The sequence below is a fragment of the Giraffa tippelskirchi genome, chromosome 2, assembly GCF_054371585.1.
Source record: "Giraffa tippelskirchi isolate mGirTip1 chromosome 2, T2T-mGirTip1v1.2.pri, whole genome shotgun sequence".
In the NCBI taxonomy this organism is placed as follows: domain Eukaryota; kingdom Metazoa; phylum Chordata; class Mammalia; order Artiodactyla; family Giraffidae; genus Giraffa; species Giraffa tippelskirchi.
The window spans coordinates 191147125-191175033 of NC_137276.1; the positions used below are offsets into that span (position 1 = coordinate 191147125).

General features: G+C 36.3%; 1 protein-coding gene across 2 annotated transcripts in view; it reads right to left on the reverse strand.

The window, feature by feature from the left end:
- The window catches only part of EPHA6 (EPH receptor A6), a 946574-nt gene that overhangs the window by 228780 nt on the left and 689885 nt on the right, over window positions 1-27909 (reverse strand). For both annotated transcript variants that reach the window (XM_081572572.1, XM_081572573.1), the window contains one exon: window positions 25155-25340. In XM_081572572.1, the coding sequence (XP_081428698.1) occupies window positions 25155-25340 (186 nt within the window). The remainder of the gene's footprint in view (window positions 1-25154; window positions 25341-27909) is intronic.

Sequence of the window (27909 nt, forward strand, 5' to 3'; positions counted from 1 at the left end):
CAGTTCTAACTGTTGCTTCCTGACCTGCATACAGGTTTCTCAAGAGACAGGTCAGATGGTCTGGTATTCCCATCTCTTTCATTATTTTCCACATTTTATTGTGATCCACACAGTCAAAGGTTTTGGCATAGTTAATAAAGCAGAAATAGATGTTTTTCTGGAACTCTCTTGCTTTTTTGATGATCAAGCGGATATTGGTAATTTGATCTCTGGTTCCTCTGCCTTTTCTAAAACCAGCTTGAAGATCTGGAAGTTCACGGTTCACGTATTGCTGAAGCCTGGCTTTGAGAATTTTGAGCATTACTTTACTAGCATGTGAGATGAGTGCAATTGTACTGTAGTTGGAGCATTCTTTGGCATTGCTTTTCTTTGGGATTGGAATGAAAACTGACCTCTTCCAGTCCTGTGGCCACTGCTGAATTTTCCAAATTTGCTGGCATATCGATTGCAGCACTTTAACAGCATCACCTTTGAGGATTTGAAATAGCTCAACTGGAATTCCATCACCTCCACTAGCTTTGTTCAAAGTTACACAAATTAAAATAGTATCAGATATGCAGATGACACCACCCTTATGGCAGATTGTGAAGAAGAACTAAAGAGCCTCTTGATGAAAGTGAAAGAGGAGAGTGAAAAAGTTGGCTTAAAGCTCAACATTCAGAAAACTAAGATCATGGCATCTAGTCCCATCACTTCATGGCAGATAGATCCAGTCTCATCACTTCATGGCAGATAGATGGGGAAACAGTAGCTGACTTTATTTTTGGGGGCTCCAAAATCACTGCAGATGGTGACTGCAACCACAAAAATAAAAGATGCTTACTCCTTGAAAGGAAAGTTATGACCAACCTAGGTAGCATATTTAAAAGTAGCGACATTACTTTGCCAACATAGGTCCGTCTAGTCAAGGCTATGGTTTTTCCAGTGGTCATGTATGGATGTGAGAGTTGGACTATAAAGAAAGCTGAGCACTAAAGAATTGATGCTTTTGAACTGTGGTGTTGGAGAAGACTCTTGAGTCCCTTGGACTGCAAGGAGATCCCACCAGTCCATCCTAAAGGAAATCAGTCTTGGGTGTTCATTGGAAGGACTGATGTCGAAGCTGAAATTCCAATACTTTGGCCGCCTGATGCAAAGAGCTGACTCACTGGAAAAGACCCTGATGCTGGGAAAGATTGAGGGCAGGAGAAGAAGGGGAAGAGTGAGGATGAGATGGTTGGATGGCATCACTGACTCAATGGACATGAGTTTGGGTAAACCCCAGGGTTGGTGATGGACAGGGAGGCCTGGTGTGCTGGGGTTCATGGGGTCACAAAGAGTCAGACAGGACTGAGTGACCGAACTGAACTGATCTGTTTTTACAACCAATTAGATTGTTAAAAATTAAAAAGATAAATAACAGCTAGTACTAAGTAAAAAAATTAATGGGCACTCAATTCTTTAAGAGAATCTTCCTAAATCAGTACAATATTTTGGAAAGTAATTTGCAGTATCTAGTTTTAAAAAAGCCACATATCCTTTAATTTAAGAATTATATTTCTAAGAATCTATTTTATGATAATAAGAGCATGATCTGGATGTAAATTACAGAATAGTTCATAACAGGGAAAAAAGGAAGCAATCTAAACATTTATTGTTAAGTGAAAGGTTAAATAAAATATAATATACTGATATAATATAGGACAGACATAAAAATGACAGATATTTTTATGTTCTAATCTGATATACGATATTGTTGTAGCATAGCTATCTCCCCCTAATATTATTTCATTTTTCTACTGTAACAAAGCCCATTGTTTTATTATTTTATTTAACTGAAAATTTAGATATAATTCACGTGGTATAAAATTCACTGTTTTAAATGGTTTTTCATTCTGTGATTTTAGCATATTCGCAGGGTGATGTGCAAACCATTACCATTATCTGGAGATGTTTTAAAATGTACCCAGGGTTTGTTTTGATCAGTGTGGTAAGACGAACAGATCAGAAATGACAGTCATGAAGGTAGAGGTTCACTCAAAGATCTCTAGAAAGAGGAGGCATAGCATACAACAAAGGGTCACATGGGGGGTGAACCAGGGTTGGTCAGTAGCAAGAAGGAGGAAGGGGAAAATGTGGCCAAGAACCTTTGTTGGGATTCTGGCAGGAGGAAATGGGTGAGGTAGTGTAAGCAGCTAAGCAAATTTAGGAATGACTAGTTTAAATAATTCTTTAGGCTTTAGGGTATAGCGGATGTTCCTAGTTGTCTGATACTTGGCCCTGTGGTGATGAGGATGGTAAATAACAGCTTGGGCTATGACGGCTCAATAAAGGAAGAAGTGGAGAGTGTGGGCTTTAGATTGGTTGGTTTGTAGATGAAAGGTTCACGTGCAGGTGAGTCCTTCACTATCCTGAGGAAGTGGCTAGACCTGGAAGGATCAGTCTTTCCAAGATCAGTTAGGCCCATAAGTAAAAATATCAGAAAATACAGAAAATTAAAAGGCATGATTAACAGGGATAATATGATCACCAAGGTAAGGACTACATGTCCCCAGGCTCCCTTGCAGCTGTCCTAGGCACAACTTTCATGCAGTGTTCTCAATGTGACCAGCAAGCTGTGTTCTCTCTCCTACTGGCTAGAGAGGGTAGATAGGATAGATAGAACAAGGGCGACATCTTGGCCTACGAGGTTGAAATCTCAAGGAGGGGAATGGAAAAATGAGATAGAAGCAATCTGACTACCTAATGATCATAGAACTATAACGTGGGGAAGAAATTAATTTTATCTTACTTTAAACCACCATGATTCTAGTCATTTAGCTAGAACTTAGTCAAACATAATCATTTAGTCATTTAGTAAAACATAATCCTAAGTAATATAATTGCTAAATTAAAAACAAAGAAACAAACACACTGCAACTAACTTGCAAAGCATGATTTTAGTTCTGTTCATTAAACAATATATAGAGAAGTATAGCTAGAGAAGTGAAGTGAAAGTGTTAGTCCCTCAGTCATTTCTGACTCTGCAACCCCATGGGCTGTAGCTCACCAGCCTCTTTGTCCATGGGATTTTCCAGGCAAGAATACTGGAGTGGGTTGTCATTTCCTTTTCCAGGAGATCTTTCTGACCCAGGGATTGAACCCAGGTCTCCTGCATTGCAGGCAGACTTTTTACCATCTGAGCCACCAGGGAAGCCCACCTATATAAATTTATAGAAAATTTAGGAAGCCTATCTCTGGATTATTAATAGTGGTTAACTCTAGGGATTAAGATAGCATGGCAGAAGGATCAGATTACTTGTTTAAAAAGAATTTTTTAAATGGCAGGGTTATGATTCATTTTTACTCTTTCCTTTTCAGTTTCATTCAAATACAAATTTTAAAAAGTCTTTTATTGTCTTAACTTCTTTCATTAAGCAGATATGGAAAGAAAACATAAATTATAATGAATAACTCAATCATGGTTACACTAAAAATTGTTGCTGTTAATAATGTATTTGTTTTCCTAAAATATCTGATGCTCTTCCCATTCTGTTATTTCATGATTCACCCTTCGAGTCTGATATTGTATTTTATTGTTATCTATTGATTACACATACAAACATAGAAAGAGTTATGCTTTTAACCATCAAACCAAACAAATTACTTTTCTAAAAATATTTTAGAACCCATATAACAGACACTTATCACTTCTTTGTTGTTTTATCTTTAGGGAAATATCCCTTGCAAATTACAAGCTATTCTTGTCAGCCTTCCCTTCCAGAGGGGACGCTGTGTGACACAGTCTGGCCAGAACACCCTATCCACATGAACATAATGATACATCAAAGATGTGCATGTGACCCAACTAGGGACAACTTAGTCACTGGATATGCAGGGATCATCTTTCCCATCAGGTGGAAATAATCTGCCTAGGGGAAGCCAAGGAGAGAACTAGCAGAGAAAAAGTAGAGGCCATTTTCTTCTGTTTGTGATTTCACTGTCATTTGAGCCCTGGATCAAGCTGTCCCTGGATTGCTTGAACTTTTTAGTTATATGACCCAATAAGTTACTTTTATTTTCCTTAAATTAGTATAAGTTGGGTTAATGTCATTGGTTGGTTTACTTTTTTATTTGGCAAGATGTTTTCCTCGATTTTTTGAAGAGTTCAGTTTTTTAAAAAATATTGTACATACATGTAACATCTCATTTGTAAGTTGGCCAACTTGCAAATTGAGTTTACTAGAAATGGTTCTTCATAGGTATAACCAAATGAAAATTCCTACATTCAAAAAATTTTGATTTATGAAAGTGGTAATTTCACAAGGTTGTTCTGTTTTCTATAAGGACATTTTTGATCCAGCTTAGAAACAAAATACCAACACAATATATTTTTATTGTAGAAAACACAGGCAATTTGCAAAAATACAAAGATGAAAACAAACAAAATTATTTCAAAACTATAATCCAAAAATGAACACTATATATTTTGGTATATCCTTGTCCAAATAATAAACTTGGTTTAGGAAATAATTTTATTAAACTAATGACCAATTAATGACAAATTTGTTATTTTGAGAATATAACTAACTAGAAAATTAAATCTGTTGCTTTCCAACAAATGTGCTTTGCAAAATTAGCTTACTTTTTAAAAATGTCCTGCTTTAAGCTTTTCTTTAAATTTTTTTTTAATTAACTAATTTTCAAACAAGCTAATCTATCTAAATTGGAAGGACTTTCTATATAATTTTCAGCATATGCAGTGTTTGATAATTCCATTGTTTACTACATAATCCACTTTTTAGGGTATTTAGAGTAATTATACGTCTAGCTCATAAATAATTATAAAAAGAATCCTACTAACACCCAATTTGATGTACTATACAAATATTTTACAGAGACACAGTTCTGTTCTTTTCTACTTTTTATTTTAAAATTCGAATGATTTATTTGGTCTAAATAATCTATATTTGGTAAAGTGCCAAAATAAAGACATAAGTAAAATTGGAAGTTCCAGAAAATCTAGTATGGTAGATACTAGTTATACTGGTAGTATAGTTTTAGCGATACTGTTGCTTAAAATGGTTCATTCATTTATAAAGCAACTCTCTGTTGAGTGCTTACTTCCATATATACTAGAACATTCCTTGATGCAGAATATTCTGAACACATAGGAACAAAGCCTATCTGATTTCACAGAATTATATATGCAAGGGAAGAAAACAGAACAAAGATACAGGATAAAGATCATCTAAGTGTGAGGAGGACAAAATTTTAGATTTAGGCAGGGTTTTCAGAAAGTAGTCTTGTACTGGTATCTGGGAAGGTGGTGGCAGTAAATGGGAATATGAAGAGCTCTGAGCAGCAATGATCTTGGTGTGTTCAAAGCACACAGCTGTTCTGTAACACCGTGGGTTAGAAGCAGCAAGAGGAAGAAGAAGACATCTCTGAGAAGGAAGCAGGGTCCAAATCATTCAAGACCTCGCAGGATTAATCTAAAGTAAGAAAGACTGAGTACAGTCTACAAATTTCCTTTTACAAAGGTCACTCAAGAGTGACAGCTGGAAGAGCATTTATGATGCAATTGCCTTAGTCTAGCAAAAATCTAATTAATTTAGGATGCCAGAGAGTCACAAAATGACATTAACAGGTTCTCTAACATGTTCATTAAAGTGTAGCTAACTTGATCACTGTGGGCAGTGTTTTGCAGGACAAGATTTTAACTCAGGGAAGCAAAAAGGTTGTGAGACATTAAAAGAACAACAACAAAAAGTTAAAAATTAAAAAAAAAAAAATCAGAATCTGCTTGCCAATGCAGGAGATGCAAGAGACATGAGATTTGATCCCTGGGTTGGGAAGATCTCCTAGAGTAGGAAATGGCACCCCACTCCAATATTCTTGCCTGGGAAATTCCATGGACAGAGGAGCCAAGTGGGGTACAGTCCATGGCGTCGCAAAGAGTCGGAAATGACTGAGCAACTGAGCACACACACACAAAATTATTGTTTTATTATTTCTGCAACATTGAAGAAGTGCTTTGGGGATAATATTTGAAAACTACAGAAACAGTATTTACTGAATACCTAGCTCTAATGTTACCCATTGAGGCTAATGTTTGAAGTAGGTTTATTTTGTCTTTCCAGAATTAATTTGCCAAGATTCTAAATCGCAGTGTGTTTTTCTCATGTTTCTAAACAATTTTTTTGAAGTTTAAGGTTAACTGAAATATAATTGAAGTACAGTGTTATGTTAGTTTCAAGTGCACTACATAATAATTTAACATGTAAGGCACATTCAGTATTATGAAAATGATCACCATGATAAGTCCAGTAACAAAGCTTTTTATGATGTTACTGACTATATTCATTATGCTGTATACTACACCTCTGTGAATTATTCACTATTTATTTTTATGCCTTAGCAGGTCAATGCTTATTGTTTTTTTTTTTTTTTTTTATTTGACCACACAGCATATGGGCTATTAGCTCCCTAGCCAGGGATTGAACCCAGGACCCCTAGAGTGGAAACGTGGTGGCTTAACCACTGGACCATCCCTTACTTACTATGTAACTGGAGATTAGCACCTGTTAATCTTCACTTATCTGCTTCTATCCTCCATCCCTTCCCTCTGGCAACCATCCATTTCTTCTCTACAATTGTGAATCCTATTTCGTTTTCTTTTCAGATTCCACATATAAGTGAATCATATGGCATTTGTCTTTCTGTGTATGACTTATTTCACTGAGCATAATGCCTTCTAGATCATTCATGTTGTTGCAAATGGCAAGATTTCAACATTTAAATGTCTGATTAATATTATGTTGTATATATAACATCTTCATCCATTCATCTATCAATGGACACTTAAGTCATTAATCCATTTGGAGGTGTTTTTTTTTTTGGTATATGGTGTGTGAAAGTAGTCCAGTTTGATTGTTTTGCATGTAGATGTCTAGTTTTTCTAACATTATTTCTTAAAGAAGTTGTCTTCTCCCCATTGTATATTCTCACCTTCTTTGTTATATATTAATTGACCATGTAAGTATGGGTTTATTTCTGGGCTTTCTATTCCATTCCTTTGATCTATGTGTCGTTTTTGTCCCAGTATTACACTGTTTTGATGTTATAGCTTTGCAGTATAGTTTGGAATCAGAATGCCTGACACTTCCAACTTTGCTGATCTTTCTCAGGATCGATTGGCTATTTGAGGACTTTTGTGGTTCCACACAAATTTTAGAATTGTTTGTCCTAGTACTGTGAAAAATGACGTTGATATTTTGATAGAGATTGCATTAAATCTGTAGATTGGCTTGGGTAGCATGGGTATATTAACAATATTAATTCTTCCAGTCTATAAGCATTATACATCTTTCCATGTGTTTGCATCACTTTTAAATTTTTTCATCAATTTCTGAAAATTTCAAGAATATATCTTTTACTTCAAATTTTTCCTATTTTATTCTTTTTTTAAAATTTATTTTAAAAATTAATTGACTTTTTATATATAGTTAATTAACCATATTACATTAGCTTCAGGTATATAATACAGTAATTAAAATTTTTATAGATTATATTCCATTTATAGCTACTATTAATATTGGCTATATTCTCTGCACTGTTTAATATATCCTTGGAATTTATTTTAAACATGGTAGTTTGTACCCTCCTACTATCTTGACTTTCCACTCTTGCCTTTCCTCACTGTAGCCACTAGTTTGCTCTCTATATCTGTGAGTCTGTTTCTTTTCCGTTATGTTCACCAGCTTGTTTTATTTTTTAGATTTCACATACAAGTGATACAGTGTTTGTCTTTCTTGGTCTGACTCAGTTCATTAGGTCCATTTATGTTGTTGCAAAATGCAAAATTTCATTTAAAAAAAAATAACTGAGTAGTATTCCATTGTAGAAAATACGTCTTCTTTATCCATTCGTCTGTTGATAGACACTTAGTTTGCTTGCATATCTTGATTATTATAAATAATACTGCTATGAACATTGGGGTGCATGTTATCTTTTCAAATTAGTGTTTTTTTCTTTTTGTTTGTAAATATACTTACCCCGGAGTGGTATGGCTAGATCATATGGTAGTTCTATTTTTAGATTTCTGAGAAACCTCCATATTGTTTTCCACAATGGCTGCACCAATTTACATTCCCATCAACGGTGTACAAAGGTTCCTTTTTCTCCACATCCTGCCAACATTTGTTATTTCCAAGTCTTTTTTTTTTTTTTTTGGTGAGTTATAGCCATTCTGACAGGTATGGGTTGGTATCTCATTGTGGTTTTATTTGCATTTTTCTAATGATTAACAATGTTGAGCATTTTTCCATGTGCCCATTGACCACCTGAATGTCTTCTTTGGAAAAATGTCTGTTCAGGTCTTCTCAAGATTGTTTTGGCTATTTGGAGTCTTTTGTGTTTTAATAACATATTTGAAAATTATTTGTTTTAGGGGTTGCATTAAAACTACAGATCTCCTTGAGCAGCATGGGTATTTTATCAATATTAATTCTTTCAGTCCAATAACACATTATATCTCTCCATTGGTGTCACTTTCAATTTCTTTCATCAGTGTCTTATAGTCTTCTGAGTACATGTCTTTTACCTCCTTCAGTAGGTTTTTTTTAATTACTTTTGATGTGATTGTAAATGGAATTGCTTCCTTAATTTCTCTTTTTGAAAGTTCACTGTTAATGTATAAAAGTACAATATATTTCTGCATATTAATTTTGCATCTTGCAACTTTACTGAATTCACCAATGAGCTCCAGTTCATTTTTCATGGCCTCTTTAGGATTTTCTGTACATGGTATCACATCATCTGCAAACAGTGACAGTTTTACTTCTTCCTTTCCAATTTGGTTTTCTTTCATTTCTTTTACTCATCTGATTATTGTGGCTAGGACTTCTAATACTATGTTGACTAATACTATGTTGAGTAAAATGTTAAGAATGGGCATCCTTATCTTGTTCCTGATCTTACAGGAAATGTTTTCAGCTTTTCAACTTTAAGTATAATGTTAGCTGTGGGTTTATTATAAATGACCTTTATTGCGGTGATGTACGTTCCCTCTATACCATTTTCTGGAAAGCTTTTTATCATAAATGGATGCTGAATATTTTCAAAAGTTTTTCTGCATTATTTTTCTGCATTTATTTTTCATTTTATTAATTTAATGCATCACAATGAGTAATATGCAGATATTGAAAAATCCTTGCATCCCTGGGTTGAATCTCACTTGATCAGGATCCTTTTGATTTATTGTTGGATTTGGTTTGCTAATATTTTATTAAGGATTTTTGCATGTAATTTCATCAGTGATATTAGCCTGTAAGTTTCTTTTTTGTACTATCTTTTGTCTGGTTTTGATATGAGGGTTGTCCTGATGAACTTGGAAGCATTTCTTCCTCTGAAAATTTTGGAATAGTTTGAGAAAGACAGATGTTATTCATCTCTAAATATTTGGTAGGATTCACCTGTGAAGCTTTCTGGTCCTAAACTTCTACTTGTTGGAATTTTTAAAAATTATTATTATTGATTCAGTTTCACTACTGGTAATTGGTCTGTTCATATTTTCTAATACTTCTTGGTTCAGTCTTGGGAGATTAGTAGGGCCGGGTCGTGAAGCAGCTGGTTATGGGACCCTGGAAGGCCTGGCCCATGGGTGAAAAGAGTGGGATCTTGGGGTGTGGCTGCAGGGCCCAGGGATCAGAGCTGCTGTTGGCTTGCTGGTGGATGCGCCCTGTTCTTTACACAGCTGGCTTTGGGGACTTGGGTGTCCCAAAGCTCATGTGCGTCTGCTGATGGGTGGAATACGTTTTGCCATGGCAGGCTGAAGGGCTATGGCTGTCCTGCGGCAGGTGTCTGCCAGCTATCAGGTAGACTTGTATCCCAGAGGCTCTGACTGTAACAGCCCGGGGGGTCTTGGGTCTCACATCCTCACACTGGTATTGGTGTCAGGTCCTGGGCCCTCTGGTGGCCAGGATTATGTCCAGTGGGAGACTCGCTAAGATCAGCAGGAGGATCTGAACTCCGTTCTTTTCAAATCATTGCTTTCTCCCTGGGTCCTGGAGCCTGTGACATTTTGTGTGTACCCTTTATTAAACTTTATGATAAAAACTTAAAAAAAAATTATACAGTCTCTATTTCCACAGCTGTCTGAATCTCCTGAAAGTAAACTCCACTGGACTTCAAAGTGTTCACAGCCTAGTGTTCTAGGGGAATCCTCTTTCTGGAGCAGGTCCCCCAGGCAGGGGAACCTGAGGTTGGGGAAAACCTCTGCGATTGTAATTATTTCCAGCTTGTAGGACATTATCTTTAGTGTCACGCTTGCATTCCTTTGTGTGTGTGTATCCAACATAGGTTTTTGGTTTGTGGTTACCTTGAGGTTCATATATAACAACTTATAGATATCAGTCAGTTCAGTTGCTCAGTTGTGTCTGACTCTCTGAGACCCTATGGACTGCAGCACAATAGGCTTCCCTGTCCATCACCAGCTCCTGGAACTTGCTCAAACTCATGTCCATCCAGTCAGTAATGCCATTCACCCATCTCATCCTCTGTCGTCCCCTTCTCCTCCTGTCTTCAATCTTTCCCAGAATCAGGGTCTTTTCAAACGAGTCAGTTCTTTGCATCAGGTGGCCAAAGTATTGCAGCTTCAGCATCAATCCTTCCAATGAACACCCAGGACTGATTTCCTTTAGGATGGACTGGTTGGATCTCCTTGCAGTCCAAGGGACTCTCAAGAGTCTTCTCCAACACCACAGTTCAAAAGCATCATTTCTTCACTGCTCAGCCTTCTTTATGGTCCAACTCTCACATCCACACATGGCTACTGGAAAAACCATAGCTTTGACTAGATGGACGTTTGTCAGCAAATACCTCTGCTTTCTAATATGCTGTTTAGGTTAGTCATAGCTTTTCTTCCAAGGAGCAAGCATCTTTTAATTTCATGACTTCAGTCACCATCTGCAATGATTTTGGAGCCCAAGAAAATAAAGTCTATCACTTTTTCCATTGTTTTCCCATCTATTTGCCATGAAGTGATGGGACCAGATGCCATGATCTTTGTTTTTTTACTTACATATATACATACCTATATACCTATGTGATTATTTTAAGTGATGACCATTTAAGGTTTAATGAATTCTGACTGCCGTATATTTTTATACCCTTGTCTATGCTTGATGCTTTTGACATTATATTTTACAACTTTTTGTTTTGTGTTATTAGTTAACTACTTATTGTAGATAAAAATAATTTTACTACTTTTATTTTTTAACCTTCCTACTAACCTTTTAAGTGGTCAATCTACTGGATATTTTCCTTTACCAATGAGCTTTATCCTTTTGCAATTTTCATATTTCTAGCTGTGATCTTCTCTCTTCCATTTAGAGAAGCCACTTTAACATTTCCTGAAAACACTTTTAGCTTTTGCTTTTCTGTAAAACTCTTTATTTCTCCTCAAATCTGAATAATAGCCTGGCCAGGCAGAATATTCTTGGTTGTAGGCTTTATCTTACACTACTTTAATATATGGGCTTCCCAGCTGGTGCAGTGCTAAAGAATCTGCCTGCCAATGCAGGAGACACAAGAGACATGGGTTCAATTCTTGGGTTGGGGAAATCCTCTGGAGAAGGAAATGGTAACCCACTCCAGTATTCTTGCCTGGAAAATTCCATGGACGGAAGAGCCTGGCAAAGGGGTTGCAGGGAGTTGGACATGACTATATGTACTTTAATATATCTTGCCAGCAATAAACTTTACTGGCCTGCAAACTTTCTGTTAAGTCAGTTGATAGTCTCATGAGAGTTCTCTTGTATGTAACCAGTATCTTTTCTCTTGCTCCTTTTAAGATTTTCTCTTTATGTTCAATTTTTGCCATTTTAATTATAATGTATCTTGGTGTAGACCTTATTATATTCATCTTGTTGAGCCTCTTCCTGCTTCACAACTTGGATGTCTGTTCCCTTCCCCAGGTTAGAGATGTTTTCAGCTATTATCTCTTCAAATAAGTTCTCTGCTCCATTCTCTCTTCCTTTTCCAGCTCCTATAGTGAAAATTTTGGTATGCTTGAAGTTTTCCAGAGGCCCCTTATATTATCCTTGCTTAAAACTTTTTTCCCTTGCTCAGCTTGGGTGATTTCCACTAATCTATCTTCCAGACTGCTGATCCATTTCTCTTATCATTTAAACTAGTTTACTTCTTCTAGCATATTTTAAAATTTCAGTTATTGTATTCTTTAGCTTTGTTTGGTTCTTTACATTTTATAACCTTTGTTGAAATTCTTACTCTGTTCATCCATTCTCCTGAAATCAATGAGCATCTTAATGATCATTACTTTGAAGTCTTTATTAGGTAGGTTGAATGGATTAAAATTTGACTTAAAAAGGGATTTGCTTATCCATACCAGTCTCTATCAATTTTTTTTTCCTTCAGCTTTCCTAGCCAGTACTCAACATTCTACTTAGTAAGAATAGGTTCCTGTAATTAGACTAAAGGGTGGGCCTCCTTAGCAATTAAGAATTTCCCTTGTAGCTAAAATCTGGGAACTGTATCAAAGAACTGGTAGCATTATTTCAGTTTTAGCAATTACTCCTTATGGGCCATCTTAGTAAAAACACTAATTTCAAGCTTTACAAATTGTATAATTAAAACTTTAATCACTGACAAATGCAGTCTTCCACTTTTTTTTTTTTTGTCTTTTTTACTTAGAGGTACTTATGTGAAATAGTTTCTGAGTCTGTTACCAATGGCTTGTATGACTAGAAATACTGTCTCATTGAGGCAGAAAATTTTGGAACACCAGAGTTGACATAAGGGAGGCTTTTGTTTTGTTTTAGTAAATGTATTTAGCTAACATGTAAGAAATAATTATTTTAATGTTTAATCCTCTTTTAAGGAAGTAATTAGCTTCTCCTTTTCCTGGAACAAATTCAGAAATTCTGCTAGGCCTCACCCTTAAATCTTCCTTTTTAAGCAGCCCCTCTTTTTTCTTGATTTTCTCTAGCCCCCTTATACTTTGTATCTAGAGTTGCTTTCCCTAGGGAGTATACTGGAATTTGTTGCAGTGAGATTTAATCTATATGAAAGAAATCATTAAATCACAGAAACTCTAGCTAATGGAAGACATTTTTCTTATACTTCCATTCAGTGTAATAGAATACTTCAGTAATTAGGTATATGAAATAGTGACAAAGTCACAAAGGTGCTATAGCTTTTTGTATTTATGGATTTCTATACCAAATACAATAGCATGTCCCATATAATATATGGCTATGCCAAAATGAAAACTGACCTTATTTCAAAAGAATCATGCCATTAATGTTTAGGGGAAAGGTCAATGCATTATTTTCAGGCCTAAGAATCCTAAAACAGTCAATGCATCTGAATGAGAAGGATAAAAAAAAACAAAAACCCACTGATGTCTTTGTCTGACATTTGTGAGGAGTAGAAAATGAATTAATTCACTCACAGTGATTGATGTAACCTAATAAAAATGTCAACAAATTCATATCATTCTGTGGCTGTATCTCAATCATGAGTGCCTAAGTTATGCCTACTTTTATTTCTCAGGCTGAGGAAACATACTACTGTATTTCTTAACCCTTTCTGAAGTTAAGATTGAGTGTCATAACATATAAGATATAGACCAGGTAATGTGGTCCTAATTTGAAGTTGATTCTAGAATAGTAGAGGAGAAGGCAATGGCACCCCACTCCAGTACTCTTGCCTGGAAAATCCCATGGATGGAGGAGCCTGGTAGGCTGCAGTCCATGGGGTCGCTAAGAGTCAGACACGACTGAGCGACTTCCCTTTCACTTTTCACTTTCATGCATTGGAGAAGGAAATGGCAACCCACTCCAGTATTCTTGCCTGGAGAATCCCAGGGACGGGGGAGCCTGGTGGGCTGCCGTCTATGGGGTCGCACAGAGTCGGACACGACTGAAGCGACTTAGCAGCTAGAATAGTAGAAAAAGACATGTTCCTAAATAACTATAATATAATATGTATATATATAGTTAAAATTTAATAGGAGAAAAACAACTAAAATATGATTGCTGTTCAGAACGAAAAATTGCCAAAATACAGAGAAACACAATTATGAGAAAAGCTGCCAATTTCATATTAAATATAACTGACAGTGAGTGTTCAAATTTAGAACTGGGCTTGAAGTCCTTGAAAAATTAGGTTCCTTCTTTGCTTTCTTCCGTTCTTCTTCTTTTTATTCTACCCCTATCCTTTGCTTCCTTTTCCTCCTTTCTTACAATATTCCTTCATCTAATAAGTACATGTGTACTAAGTTGCTTCAGTCCTGTCCAACTCTTTGTGACCCTATGGACAGTAGCCCAGCAGGCTCCTCTGTCTATGGGATTTCCCAGGCAAGAATACTGGAGTGGGTTGCCATTTCCTTCTCCAAGGGGTCTTCCCAACCCAGGGATTGAACCTTCGTCTCTTATGTTTCCTGAACTGGCAGGCAGGTTCTTTACAACTAGCACCACCTGGGGTGTACTTAGTATTTCCTGTATGCTCAGTACCATGTTAGGCACCACAATAAATAAAATTAAGGCTATCCTCAGGAGACTATTGACTCCCCAAATCCCCATTCCAATATAACATAGGATTTCCCCCTCTATCTAAAAGTAATTTAAAATATATATTGGGGGTATATATTGGAGATTTGGCAAGAGGTAGTTTGAGAGGAGAGTTCAAGCTAGGATAGAACACTAAGATCAAGTGGAGAATATGGAGTGGCCAGTACAGTTAGTTTAATCCTTTATTAACAGGAAATTAAGAGTTATCAGAAAGCAAATGAATAGCATGATAGTTTTTCTCTACTGATGGGCAGTGGCTGGGGTGCTGGAGCCCTGACAAGGGTTGTGAGAAGGAAGTGTGAAGGTAAGAGGGAACCCCAACAGGGACAGAAGACAGCACAGATGCATTGCTACACCTAAGAGACTGGTGGGAGTGTCCCAGAAAAAAACCCAGGGTCATTGCCAAATGGTGCAGAGGTCCTAACATTATGGTGTAAGAGTTAAGAAAACAAACTTCAGGCCCATACATATAAAAGTAATTATAGCATAACATGTTAAGTGTGATATAGATATCTACCAGTAAAAAGATGAAGAAAAGAAGTTTCATACAAGCTGAATCATCCTTCATAAGTCAAGCTTTCTGGCTGAGTTAGGAGTGATGAGGGTGGGGGGGAAAGAAGTATTTCCAAAAAGAAGGCCAAGTATGATAAAATGTGGGATCAATCAATGATTCACTGAAAGATTAATTTGAATATTTCATTTGAAATATGAATCAAATGATGATTTATTGTTAACAGAATATAAACTAAGAGGTATAGATGGGAGGGAGGTGGGAGGGGGGTTCTGGAAGGGGAAAACATGTATACCCATGGTGGATTCATGTCAATGTATGGCAAAACAAATACAACATTGTAAAGTTAAAAAATAGATAAATAAACTAATTAAAAAAAAAAAAAGAAGTCAGGAGATAAAAGATATGCTGAGTGGAAGCCAATTGTTCAGAACCTTGAATTTCTATATTCAGGGGCATGAATTTTGTCCCGTGGGTGAAGGAAAGACCTTGAAGGATTTTAAGCAAAGAAAGAAAGTTAAAAATGAGGAAAATAGAGTTTTGTATCTTAAAAAAAATAACAATTCAACAAATGGTGCTGAAATTATCCATATGCAAAAAAAAAACAAACAAAAATACAAAAGAAGAACCTTGGCCCATAACTCACACTTAATGTAAAAATTAACTCAAAATGGATCTTAGACCTCTATGTAAATCTTCTGAGAAAGTGTTAGTCACTCAGTTGTGTCTGACTCTTTGAGACTGCATGGGGTGTGGCCCACCAGGCTCATCTGCCCAAGAAATTCTCCAGGCAGAATACTGGAGTGGGTTGCCATTACCTTCTCCAGGAGATCTTCCTAATCCAGGGATCAAACCCAGGTCTCCTGCATGAGCAGGCAGATTATTTACCATCTGAGCCATCAGGGAAGCCCATATAAAACTTCTAGAAGTTAATAAAAGAGAAAGTCTTTGTGACCTTGGTTGAGATGAAGAGTTTTTTGACATCACACCACAAAGCACAATCCGTAAAAGAAAAGGAATAATGAATTAGACTTTATCAACATAAAACAACAGTTACTCTCTTAAAGACAATGTTCACTGAATGGAAAAACAAGTTAAAAACTGGAAAAATATCTACAAATCCATTTTAAAGACACATTTTAGACAAAGAACTGTATCCAAAAATATGTATTTTTTAAAAAAACATTTAGAACTCAACATTAAGAAAAAACAACCCAATGAAAGAATATGGATAAAAGTCTGAAAACATACTTCACCAAAGACGATATATGAATAGTGAAAAAACACATGGAAAGCTGATCAAATTCAATAGTCATAGGGATATGCAAATTAAAGTCACAGTAAGAAACCAATATATACTCACTAAGATGACTAATTAAAAAAAAAAGTATCAAGCATTGCTGATGATGCAGAGTAACAGAAACTCTCATTAATTACTAGTGGGAATGTAAAATGGTATATCAGGTTTGGAAAACAGTTTGGCAGTTTCTTAAAAAATTAAACATATATTTATCATTTGATTTGGTCACCCCACACCTAGGTATTTCTTTAAGATAAACAAAAATATGTGCTTACAAAGAGACTTATACATGAATGTTTACAGCAGTTTTATAAATAATCATACAAACTGGAAACAACTCAGATGTCCTTCAACCACTGAATGTAGAACCAAACAATGATATATCACACAAAGGAATACTGTTCAGCAACAATAAAGGCATGAATCTCAAGTACATTCTCCTAAGAGAAAGAAGCCAGCTCTGAAAGGCTTCCTGTATAATTCCATTTAAAGAACATTCTTTAAAGAACATTTAAAGTACAATTCTTCCTTAAATAAATGTTCTGATTAATACAGAAGGAAAGACAGTAGAAACATCATCATTAAATATAGAATAGTAGTAATTGTTGCAGGCAAGGTTGACTATGAATGATTAAATTAATGGGAAAAAGTTTGAGGAAAAACAGGATATTTGCATAGTTGAAAAGATCTCCTCCTAAATATACATTAACTACAAAAAGGGAAAAGTAACTTTTCAGTGGAGCAATCTAGATGACACCACCTTAACCATGTGACCCATGTTAACATCCCCAGGAATAAAGTATGTGGACATCATGTAATCTCCCTGATACCATGCATTAAAGAGGGTATGTAACTTTTGTTATATTCCTGCAAAAATGCATAGCCACAAATTGAATCGTGAAAAAGCAATGGCCACACCCAAACTAATGGACATTTTACAAAATCACTAACTAGTACTCTTGTAAAGTGTCAAGGTCATGAAAGACAAGGGAAGACTGAAGAACTGCACAGATTAAACATAGACTGGACTAAGATGTGATAACTAATGCAATTCGGGACCCTGGATGAAGTCTTAGAAGAGAAAAAGGACACTAGTGGAAAAGCTGGTAAAATCTGAATCAAACTCTACAGTTAAGTAAAAAGTTCTGTAAAGATGTTTGTTTCTTGGTTTTGATAACAGTCCTATGATTATGTAAAATACATCAAGGGAAACTAAATAAAAGTTATATGGGAACTATATTATTTGAATAACTTTTTCTGTAAGTCTGAAATTATATCAAGATGTAAAGTTAAGAAAAGTTACATTATTATATTCCCATAAAAACAAAATAAGCATTAAAAATATTCATCAAAAGATTAAATAAGGACTTTGTTAGATTTCCATTTATTAATTTCAGAGATACCTTTTTAAAATTAGAAGTCCCATATACAAGGGGCCTATCATTTTCAGTGATTACATTTTCTACTAGTCATTATTCACTTTTACATAAGACCATCAGGAACTTGGTGAAAAAGTCCCCAAGTAACGAGTGGTTACTTTACCTTGCAGACTGGAAAGTTGGTTCTCATTCTCCTGAATTTATTGATGCAAATACCTATGACATGGGTTTATCTATAGTTCTTCTCAAATTAGGAGCCATCAAACTCTTTACCAGAGCAAACTGTATCATAAATTATTTGGAAAGAACTTTCATTTTTGAAAATGAGTACTATTTCACCCTCTAGGTGGCTCTATTCAATGTTATTTAGATGCTTTAAAAGGCAACATTATGTAAGCATGAAATTTATTTATATTCTCTTTTCTCTTCTAGTTCTTACAGTGTTTTCTTCAAGCTGAGCAACCTGTTACTAGAATTTTTAAGTTGATACTTCACACTATACTCTACCCAATAATTAGCAGGCTGGTTTAGGAAAGGGAAAGAACCACAGAAAGGAGATAGTCCGTTTGTAGATCTAGGGAAGTGATTAGAGTGAATGACCTTGAGAAAACTCAGACACTTAAACACTGAAGAGACAAGGGTAAATTCCTTCTGAATACAGAAGAAGTTTATCCTGTCTCATAAAGAGGGACATACACTCTGGCAGAAAGAAAATAAGCTGGTGATCCCAATTAGCCCCAGTGCAGCTTGAACAGTGTGATGCTCAGGGCCACCAGACTATGTCAGCTTGTTACTGCTTGTTATAGTCAACACTTAGCTCATTTTCTGTTTCACAATATGTATACATTATAATTCAAAATGTCAAATACTTTGTAGTAAATCTCCTGAGATTCCACTGAGACTCCAGAAACTGTACAAGAATAATCCATCACTATTTTCAGTAAATAGCTAATATTAAGGATGTTAGGAGAGAAGAGAAAAGACAGACAATCTCAATTTATTCTTTTTGTGGTCTCTCATCTTCCTTTTTCCCTTGGGTTGTATGTCTTCCCACTTTCACGCTATCAACTTTTTTTCCTCCTTCATCAATAGTGTTCTTTGGGGCTGTGGCTTCTGTCCTACTCTCCAGGTTCTTTTGTGCCCTCGTGTGTGTGTGTCAGCCACTCAGTCCTGTCCAACTCTTTGCGACCCCATGGACTGTAGCCTGCCAGGCATCTCTGTCCATGGGATTTTCCAAGCAAGAATACTAGAGTGGGTTGCCAATTTGTGCCCGCACTGCCCATCATTTGCACCTGCAGACCAGAATCCCACAAGGCTTCAGAGACTTCCTGGAGGCCTTCAAACATCCAAGACATTTCCAATTTATCATTTCCAAATTGGAGTTCATTGTTTCCAAGCTTATTTTAGTAATCCAAGTTCATTTTTCATTTGGGTTACTATACTAGCCTCCTTACTGTTTTACCTGCCTCTAGTTTTTTCTTTCAATATATAGTCTATACTGTTATTACTTTGCTCCAGCTGTTTTCGATGCTCTCCCAATATGCCACATTCTTTCTTAGCACAAGGGTTTAGAACTTACTGTTTCCTCTGCCTAGAATACTCTCCTTGAAGATCAAACCCTAGCATAGCTTGCTCCTTCAGTTCACTAAGGTTTTTTCTCTGTATCTAAAGTAACAAAAACTGGGTTATTTGTAGTGATGTGGTTGAAACCAGAGTCTTTCATACACAATGAAGTCAGAAAGAGAAAAACAAATATCGTATATTAACTCATAAATGTGGAATCTAGAAAAATGGTACAGAAGAATCTATTTCCAAGGCAGGAATAGAGATGCAGACATAGAGAACGGACTTGTGGATGCCATGGGAGAAGGGGAGTGTGGAACAAATTGGGAAATGAAGACTGACATATATGCACTACTGTCTGTACAATAGTTAGGTAGTGGGAACCTGCTATAAAGCACAGGAAACTCCACGCTGTGCTCTGTGATGACCTCAGTGGGTGGGAGGGAGGTCCAAGAGGGAGGGCATGTATGTACACCTATAGCAGATTCACTTCATTGTACAGCAGAAACTACCACAACACTGTAAAGCAACTATACTCCAATAAAAAATTATATTGATATGTTTAGATTCCTTTTTGTTTCCTCCAGCTGGTTAAAGCTCTTTTGCACTACTCTATCATCAGTGACTAGAAGAGTTGGCACCCAAGCAATATTCTCTGAATAAAATAATGAATAAGTTAATAAATAATTGTATCCAAAATAGCACATGCCACACAGTACTGGGAAATAGTGGCCTACGTGTTCATTGCTCCCAGTGGACTGGAGCCAACCGATGAGCTTCTCAAGAGTACCGAGACCTTTTTTCCTCTGTCTCTAGGTTTTAATCAGCAATCGTGTCTGACAACTTGGTGGTGCCCAGTAAATGTTTCTTTGAAAACAAAACAAAGTAAAACAAAACTCTTAACCTTGCTGAGCTAGCTGAGTAGTTGAATTTCACAAAAATGCCTAATCTCTTTCATTAGAATCAGTTTCACAGAATATTTTACTCCCTTCAACATATATTCCATATACCCAAACCTTGATTTTGCTTATAGCAAAAATCTTACCTATACTTTCCTACCTTACATATTCTAAGATAAACACTTTATTAAAGGCACTTTTTGTTTATTCCTGATCAGCAATAACAGCCTGATGTTATAATAAAGTTGGAGGTGGGGTGGTAACTTATTACTGTCACAAGCTTTCCTCACTGAAATCTCATGACTCTTCTTTTGGTAAAGGAATGAAACACAAAAATTTTAGGGTTAGATATGACCTTTCTTGTTTTGTAGTCCAATCTGAACTTTTGAATCTTTTGTGCAGAGGAAAATACTGAAGCCTAAAGGTATTGAGTGACTTGTACAAGACCCTGTGTCTAGTAGCAGAATATACAACAAGGTGGAGAGGCAGCTATCATATTGGGCAACAGTCATAGTCAAAATCTTGGAGAATGTATTACTTGACAAGTAAAATACAATTTTGGGAGCAGAGAAGCAGTTTTTGTGTATTTACTGACTATTTGGCTACCTTGAATCTACTCTCTGATTTAGCATCCATGTGGGCCTATCAAAACTACTTGGAAGGAACCTACTCAGTTTGTAAAGAATCTGCCTGCAGTGAAGGAGACCCAGGTTCGATCCCTGGGTCGGGAAGGTCCCCTGGAGAAGGAAATTGCAAACCACTCCAGTATCCTTGCCTAGAGAATCCCATGGACAGAGGAGCCTGGCTGGCTACAATCCATGGGGTTGTAAGAGTCAGACATGACTTAGTGACTAAACCACCACCACAATTTCCTGGAATGTTTAAAGATGGTTTGTGGAGGCCCAGTACTTTGTGTTATAGCTTCTATGCTGTTCCAGAGTCTGTAGCAACATCCTACGATGAAACAAATTTATGTTTGGGAATCTGTTTGATGTGCTGATTGACTTCTATTATTCCTCACTGGATTTATGATTTAATTGAGATACAGTTTGTACATTTACATTTAGTTGTTACCTAAGCTGGGAGTTAGGTGCTTCATTCTCTCTCCTTTTGGTTTTCCATATCATCATGAATTCAAACAGAAGGCCCAGTCTTTTGAAGAGTGGTTATTTAACCACAATTCCTATCTGTTTATAGAAGGGTAGAACTTTCTCTTTTGGATATATAGTTAATGACATTGGTGTATACATCACCTGTTACAAATTGTTACTATCCATGGTACTAAAAGCTACAAGTCTGTGCTGTAACTGATGGCTTCTTGAAGAAAAAGTATGTGCTAAGCATATGATTTAACTGGATTAAATTATTTTTATATTAGTTGGATCTTAGCAGGTTAAGAAATTGTGATGTGTATCAAACAAATAGGTTCAACTCTTATTAGGCAAACTTCTTTATGTAATACAGCTTTTAATCATTTAACTTTGAAGTATAAAGGTAGTTATATGTACAAGTATGAAACAGTAAAAGTGTTCCAAGAACTTTATAATATGTATCCCTCAGTGATAAAACTTAATATAAGATAAAAATTATGCATATTAGGAATTTATAAAAGGATCTGATGAAGATTTTGATCTGTAATTTTGCATTACTTTCAATTGAGAGTCTGTGCATTATTTCTCAGAACCCCAGGACACTCTACTAACATGACTATATACACTTACACTGCATCTTTATCTTTGTCAGTATTACCTTGCATGCAATTGGTAGTCTTTAGGGAACATTAATTGCTAGCTATCTCTTAGCTACTTAAGGGCAATCTTGGAACAATTACAATGTATTTATGGGAATGAGGCATTCATTTATTTATTGTCTTTCTCCTAAAAATACCATAGCATTTGAGTCAAGAAGATAACAATGTAAACATGCCCACTTATCTCTGCGGCAATAATTCCTTTCTGCATCTCCACCATCCACCTCAGCATCACCACACTACCACAGACCCACATATGGTCTCATGCTTACAAGTGAAAATTACAATGATTATTGCCACTCAAAAGCCTATTGAATCTATCCTTTCTCAATTAGTCTTTCTTTTCTTAACTTACCTCTCTTTATCTTTTTTAAATCTTTTTCTTGATATGAAATAAGGACCTTCACTTAGGAATCATACAAATTGGGCTATGTAAAGGTCACCAGTCTTAACTTTACACAAGATTGTTAGAGGTGTAAAGCAATCACTGGGCTAATTGTTTGGGTGTTTTTGTGAAATAAACTGATTATTTCAAACTAGCAGACAAGTGCCTTAGATTATCTTATTAAATCTATTCAGTTGATTTAGAATAAAAGATTCCTACTTCATAAGGCCAAATTATATATAATATTATATTGGTAGATAATAAAACACATAGGAATACATGAATAATTCACAGAGTATGATTTATCATAGGTAAAAAATAAATATCTGGTCTTTAAATTTACTGTGGGCACTTATTTCCAGATATAAATACCCATAAATACTCATATGAGGACTTCAACAGCATACTTAAATTAATAAATGCTTTGCAAAGATTCATAACCAACTTCAAAATCATCTTTTTTCTTCTAGACAGAGATAGAAAACAGAAGGAATAACTTGAAATGTTCATGCTAAATTAATGCAAGGAAGTCAGAAAACATAAAATAAATAATTAACATGTTGTTTCCTCTCTATCTTTTAGATTAGTATTTTTGCTAGGTATTGTGGCATATCTGGATCTCTCCAAATTTGACAAAATAAAGGTGATTTATTCCACCTACCAAAATATTTTCCCTACTTTTAAAGAGTACTGTGTTATTTTATTCAGATTGTCATTAATTTAATGCTATTTAATTCAGATAAGACAAAGTGCAATAGTCTGACTTTCTCCCTGTGGTATAGCATATAAAAAGCAAAGAAACAAAAAATGCCACAAGTCTGTAAGACAGACCTCAAATTGAATATCAGCCATGACACTTACTATGATTTAGAGGTCTTCATGTGGGTTAATTAACCTGTCTGAGCTTTAACGGGTATGCATGAGAGTTGCCATGAAAATGAAATGGTAAACTATATTACCAACAATGTGGTGGTTTAGTCACTAAGTCCTGTCCCACTCTGGCAACCCCATGGACTATAGCCTGCCAGGTTCCTCTGTCCACGGGATTTCCCAGGCAAGAATACTGGAGTGGGTTGCCATTTCCTTCTCCAGGGGATCAGCTAGAATTTAATGTGGCTTACTGTGAGTTACACACTATCTAAATGCTTTATAGATTTAAAAATTAATCTTTATAGCATTCCTGTTGGGTAGGAGCCATTTTGGTCCCATTTTACAGATGTGGAAGTAAACAATAGAGACGTTAAATCACCTACTTAAAACTGTACAAATCTTCAGAGGCAGGAGTGTAATTCTAACTGGTGTTTAGTTTGGTTATATATTGCTGTGTAATAAACTATCCAAAATGAGCAACTTAAAACAGCCATTTTATTAACTCCCATGGTTTTATCAGTTGACTGGACTGAACTGGGTGGTTCCTTTGCTCCACAAAATATCAACTGCAGCTGCAGCCATCTGGTAGTGATAGCAGGGCCTGTAATGTCTGAGATGGTTCTTCACAAACCTGCCACTCAGTATTATCTGCTGGGAGCTCTTGTAGAACTGTTGTGCCTAAAATGCCTCAGCACTTTTCTTTGCAGTGTACTGCATGTGGGCCCTCCACATGGACTGGCTTTGCTTAGCACTTGAGACTGAGTCATGTGTCAGAGTGTTCCCAAAGGACAAACTCCACTGTACAAACATGTAAGATGCTTCCACTTGCATCACACTTGTTAATGTACCACAGGCCAAGGCTAGTCACATGAACAAGCCCAGAATCAATTTGGAAGGGAACAATACAAGGGCATGGATACTGGAAGGGTCTACTAAGGCCACTAAGTTTATAGTCCATGGTGACAGTTGAAATCAAAAGCACTCTTTAGTGTCCTCCAAGCTACCATGGCTATCAGTAATCTGCTCTGCTTGGGTAGCATGTTTGCCAATGCCTGTGAGAAGGACTTTGGAGTTCCAGGCACAATTACATGTTTTTAGTAAGCTTTTACACCTTTCTTCCTCCAAATATAACATATCAATTTCATTTACACGGTTTTAAAAAAATTTAGTTTTATGAAAGAAAAATGCCTCTCAAAGATTTAGATTAGTTTTATGAGTTTTTTATGCCATTCTGTATTGAGTTTTATATGTTATAACTCATTAGTGAATAAAATAAGCAGAAATATTAAGCTTTATATCTTGTCATTACTCAAATAAAAGTGAATATATTGCAATCTGTTTCTTGGAGTATATGATTAATTTGGGATTTTTAAGAATTTTTTTCCCCCCCAAAGGAATGGTTTTTGATCTTGTTTCTGTAAAACAGGAATTTTATTTCAGAAACTGTAATTCATTTTTTGATTTTGTATAAATTAAAATAATATAGTTCTAATGGCATTTATAAAGATGGGTTGCATAAAGAACTTTTTATTTAAAAGCTTTACTTTAGATAATGCTTTCTATATTTGTATATGATATTTATTTCCAAGTAGAACTAACTTAATGACACCAAGTATTTCAAATGCTTCTTGTATATTGAAATTTAGGCAGTTTCAGAAGAAGTGACTTGCTTATAAAAATTAGAAAAACATATATAACCCTTTACCTTGATTTATTACCTCAAGTTAAATTAGCAAATGCTTCACAGGTAATAAAAAGCATTTCAAAGCTGTTTGGCAACCAATGCAAACTCTGATATTGTCATAGCCTAATACCAAGACTCCGAGGGGTGATATCTGAACATGACATCTGAACTTAGTTATCCTTGTAATAGCTGTGATAATGCTATTAAAACTTTTTTAAAAAAGTAATTGAGATAGATGTATAAAAGAAAATCAGTACTTACTTTTTGTGACAACACCTTCTAAGCGAATGATGTTTGGGTGGTCAAACTGACCCATGATACTTGCTTCTCTTAAGAAATCTCTTCTTTGCCGATCCATGTGGCCACCTTTCAGAGTTTTGATGGCAACTGGGATCTCTCTCTTCCCCGGTGTTTTCAAACGCCCACTACAGACTTCTCCAAATTCACCTGAAAATATGAACAAAAGTAGTTCTTTGTTTCAACAGAATACTTACATTCCAGAAAAACCAAATTGCCACGAAGTACCATGTTCATGTTGTTTTTAAAATAATGACTCTCAAGTGTGCCATTTTTACATAGAGATCTCTTCTTTAAAAATTTAATTTGTAATGACATATGACTGATCAGCATCATTTATAATCAATAATGGAATGCATTTTCATATGCTGTACCACAGGAAGTACCATTGATAGATAGCCCTGATCTGCTGAAAAAATTATAACTAGCAGAATGTGTGATGCTAATGTGATTCTATAGAAAAGCAATCACTGCATAACATTCCCTGTTCCTGTTCAATACTAATATATGGGCCAAATGCCTGCTCTATTCAGGGAATCCTACAGGCATATGTAGTTGATTTGATTTCACAAGCCATATGTCTGGGCTTCACTGCTTGTAGAAATCAATGCTAGGGTCAACAGGTATACATACATATTGAAAAGATCACACTGAACTCAACTATAATGAGTGACCACAGAGGCTAAATTGTACATCACATGGTTGGAATACAAGTACAGTAAGATCTTAGGAAGCATCACTATGAACAAAGCTAGTGAAGGTGATGGAATTCCAGTTAAGCTATTTCAAATCCTGAAAGATGATGCTGTGAAAGTGCTGCACTCAATATGCCAGCAAATTTAGAAAACTCAGCAGTGGCCACAGGACTGGAAAAGGTCAGTTTTCATCCCAATGCCAAAGAAAGGGGATGTCAAAGAATGCTCAAACTACCACACAATTGCACTGATCTCACATGCTAGCAAAGTAATGCTTAAAATTCTCCAAGCCAGGCTTCAGCAATACATGAACCGTGAACTTCCAGATGTTCAAGCTGGTTTTAGAAAAGGCAGAGGAACCAGAGATCAAATTGTCAACATCCGCTGGATCAATGAAAAAGCAAGAGAGTTACAAAAAAACATTTACCTCTGCTTTATTGACTATGCCAAAGCCTTTGACTGTGTGGATCACAATAAACTGTGGAAAATTCTGAAAGGGATGGGAATACCAGACCACCTGACCTGCCTCTTGAGAAACCTGTATGCAGGTCAGGAAGTAACAGTTAGAACTGGACTTGGAACAACAGACCAGTTCCAAATAGGAAAAGGAGTACGTCAAGGCTGTATACTGTCCCTTTGCTTATTTAACTTATATGCAGGGTACATCATGAGAAACGCTGGGCTGGAAGAAGCACAAGCTGGAATCAAGACTGCCAGGAGAAATATCAATAACCTCAGATATGCAGATGACACCACCCTTATGGCAGAAAGTGAAGAAGAACTAAAGAGCCTCTTGATGAAAGTGAAGGAGGAGAGTGAAAAAGTTGGCTTAAAACTCAACGTTCAGAAAACTAAGACTATGGCATCTAGTCCCATCACTTCATGGGGACTAGATGGGGAAACAGTGGAAACAGTGTCAGACTTTATTTTGGGGGGCTCCAAAATCACTGCTGATGGTGACTGCAGCCATGATATTAAAAGACGCTTACTCCTTGGAAGGAAAGTTATGACCAACCTAGACAGCATATTAAAAAGCAGAGACATTACTTTGTCAACAAAAGTCCATCTAGTCAAGGCTATGGTTTTTCCAGTAGTCATATATGGATGTGAGAGTTGGACTGTGAAGAAAGCTGAGTGCCAAAGAATTGATGCTTTTGAACTGTAGTGTTGGAGAAGACTCTTGAGAGTCCCTTGGACTGCAAGGAGATCCAACCAGTCTATCCTAAAGGAGATCAGTCCTGGGTATTCATTGAAAGGACTGAATTTGAAGCTGAAACTCCAATACTTTGGCCCCGTCATGTGAAGAGTTGACTCAATGGAAAAGACCCTGATGCTGGGAAGGATTGAGGGCAGGAGGAGAAGGGGACGACAGAGGATGAGATGGTTGGATGGCATCACTGACTCAACGGACACGAGTTTGGGTAAACTCTGGGAGTTGGTGATGGACAGGGAGGCCTGGCACGCTGTGGTTCATGGGGTCGGAAAGAGTCGGACACGACTGAGCGACTGTACTGAACTGAACAAAACTGAACAGCAAGATCATCTATAGTTCAGCAATGGCTCCAATGGACAGATTAAAAAACAGACAAATAATTATTATGAATTTACTACAAATGTATCTAGTGTTAGAGTGCCGTGGGTTTCAAATATGTATAAGAGTTGATGTCTGTTCTTTTCAGCTTATAATCTGTTGGGTGAATTTAGATGAAACACTGAACAATGAAACACTTGGGGACCTGAGAACCAATGCCTGCAAATGCTGTATTATTTCAGTAAGAACTATAGGAGCTGGAAGACTTCTTTAAGAAGATGGAACTTTTGCTGGACCTTGACTGACTGGTAGGATTTGTATACTCAAGAAAAGCAGCAAGATTTCAGACAAGGGTATATGGAGAGAGGGAAATGAAGACAAAGATTCAAAGATCAGAAACAGTAAACAGTGATATGGATAGGGCAGTAGGAGACAAGGCTGACTACAGGGGTTATTGTGGGAAATGAGGTCAGAGGCTTTGTCATGCAATTCA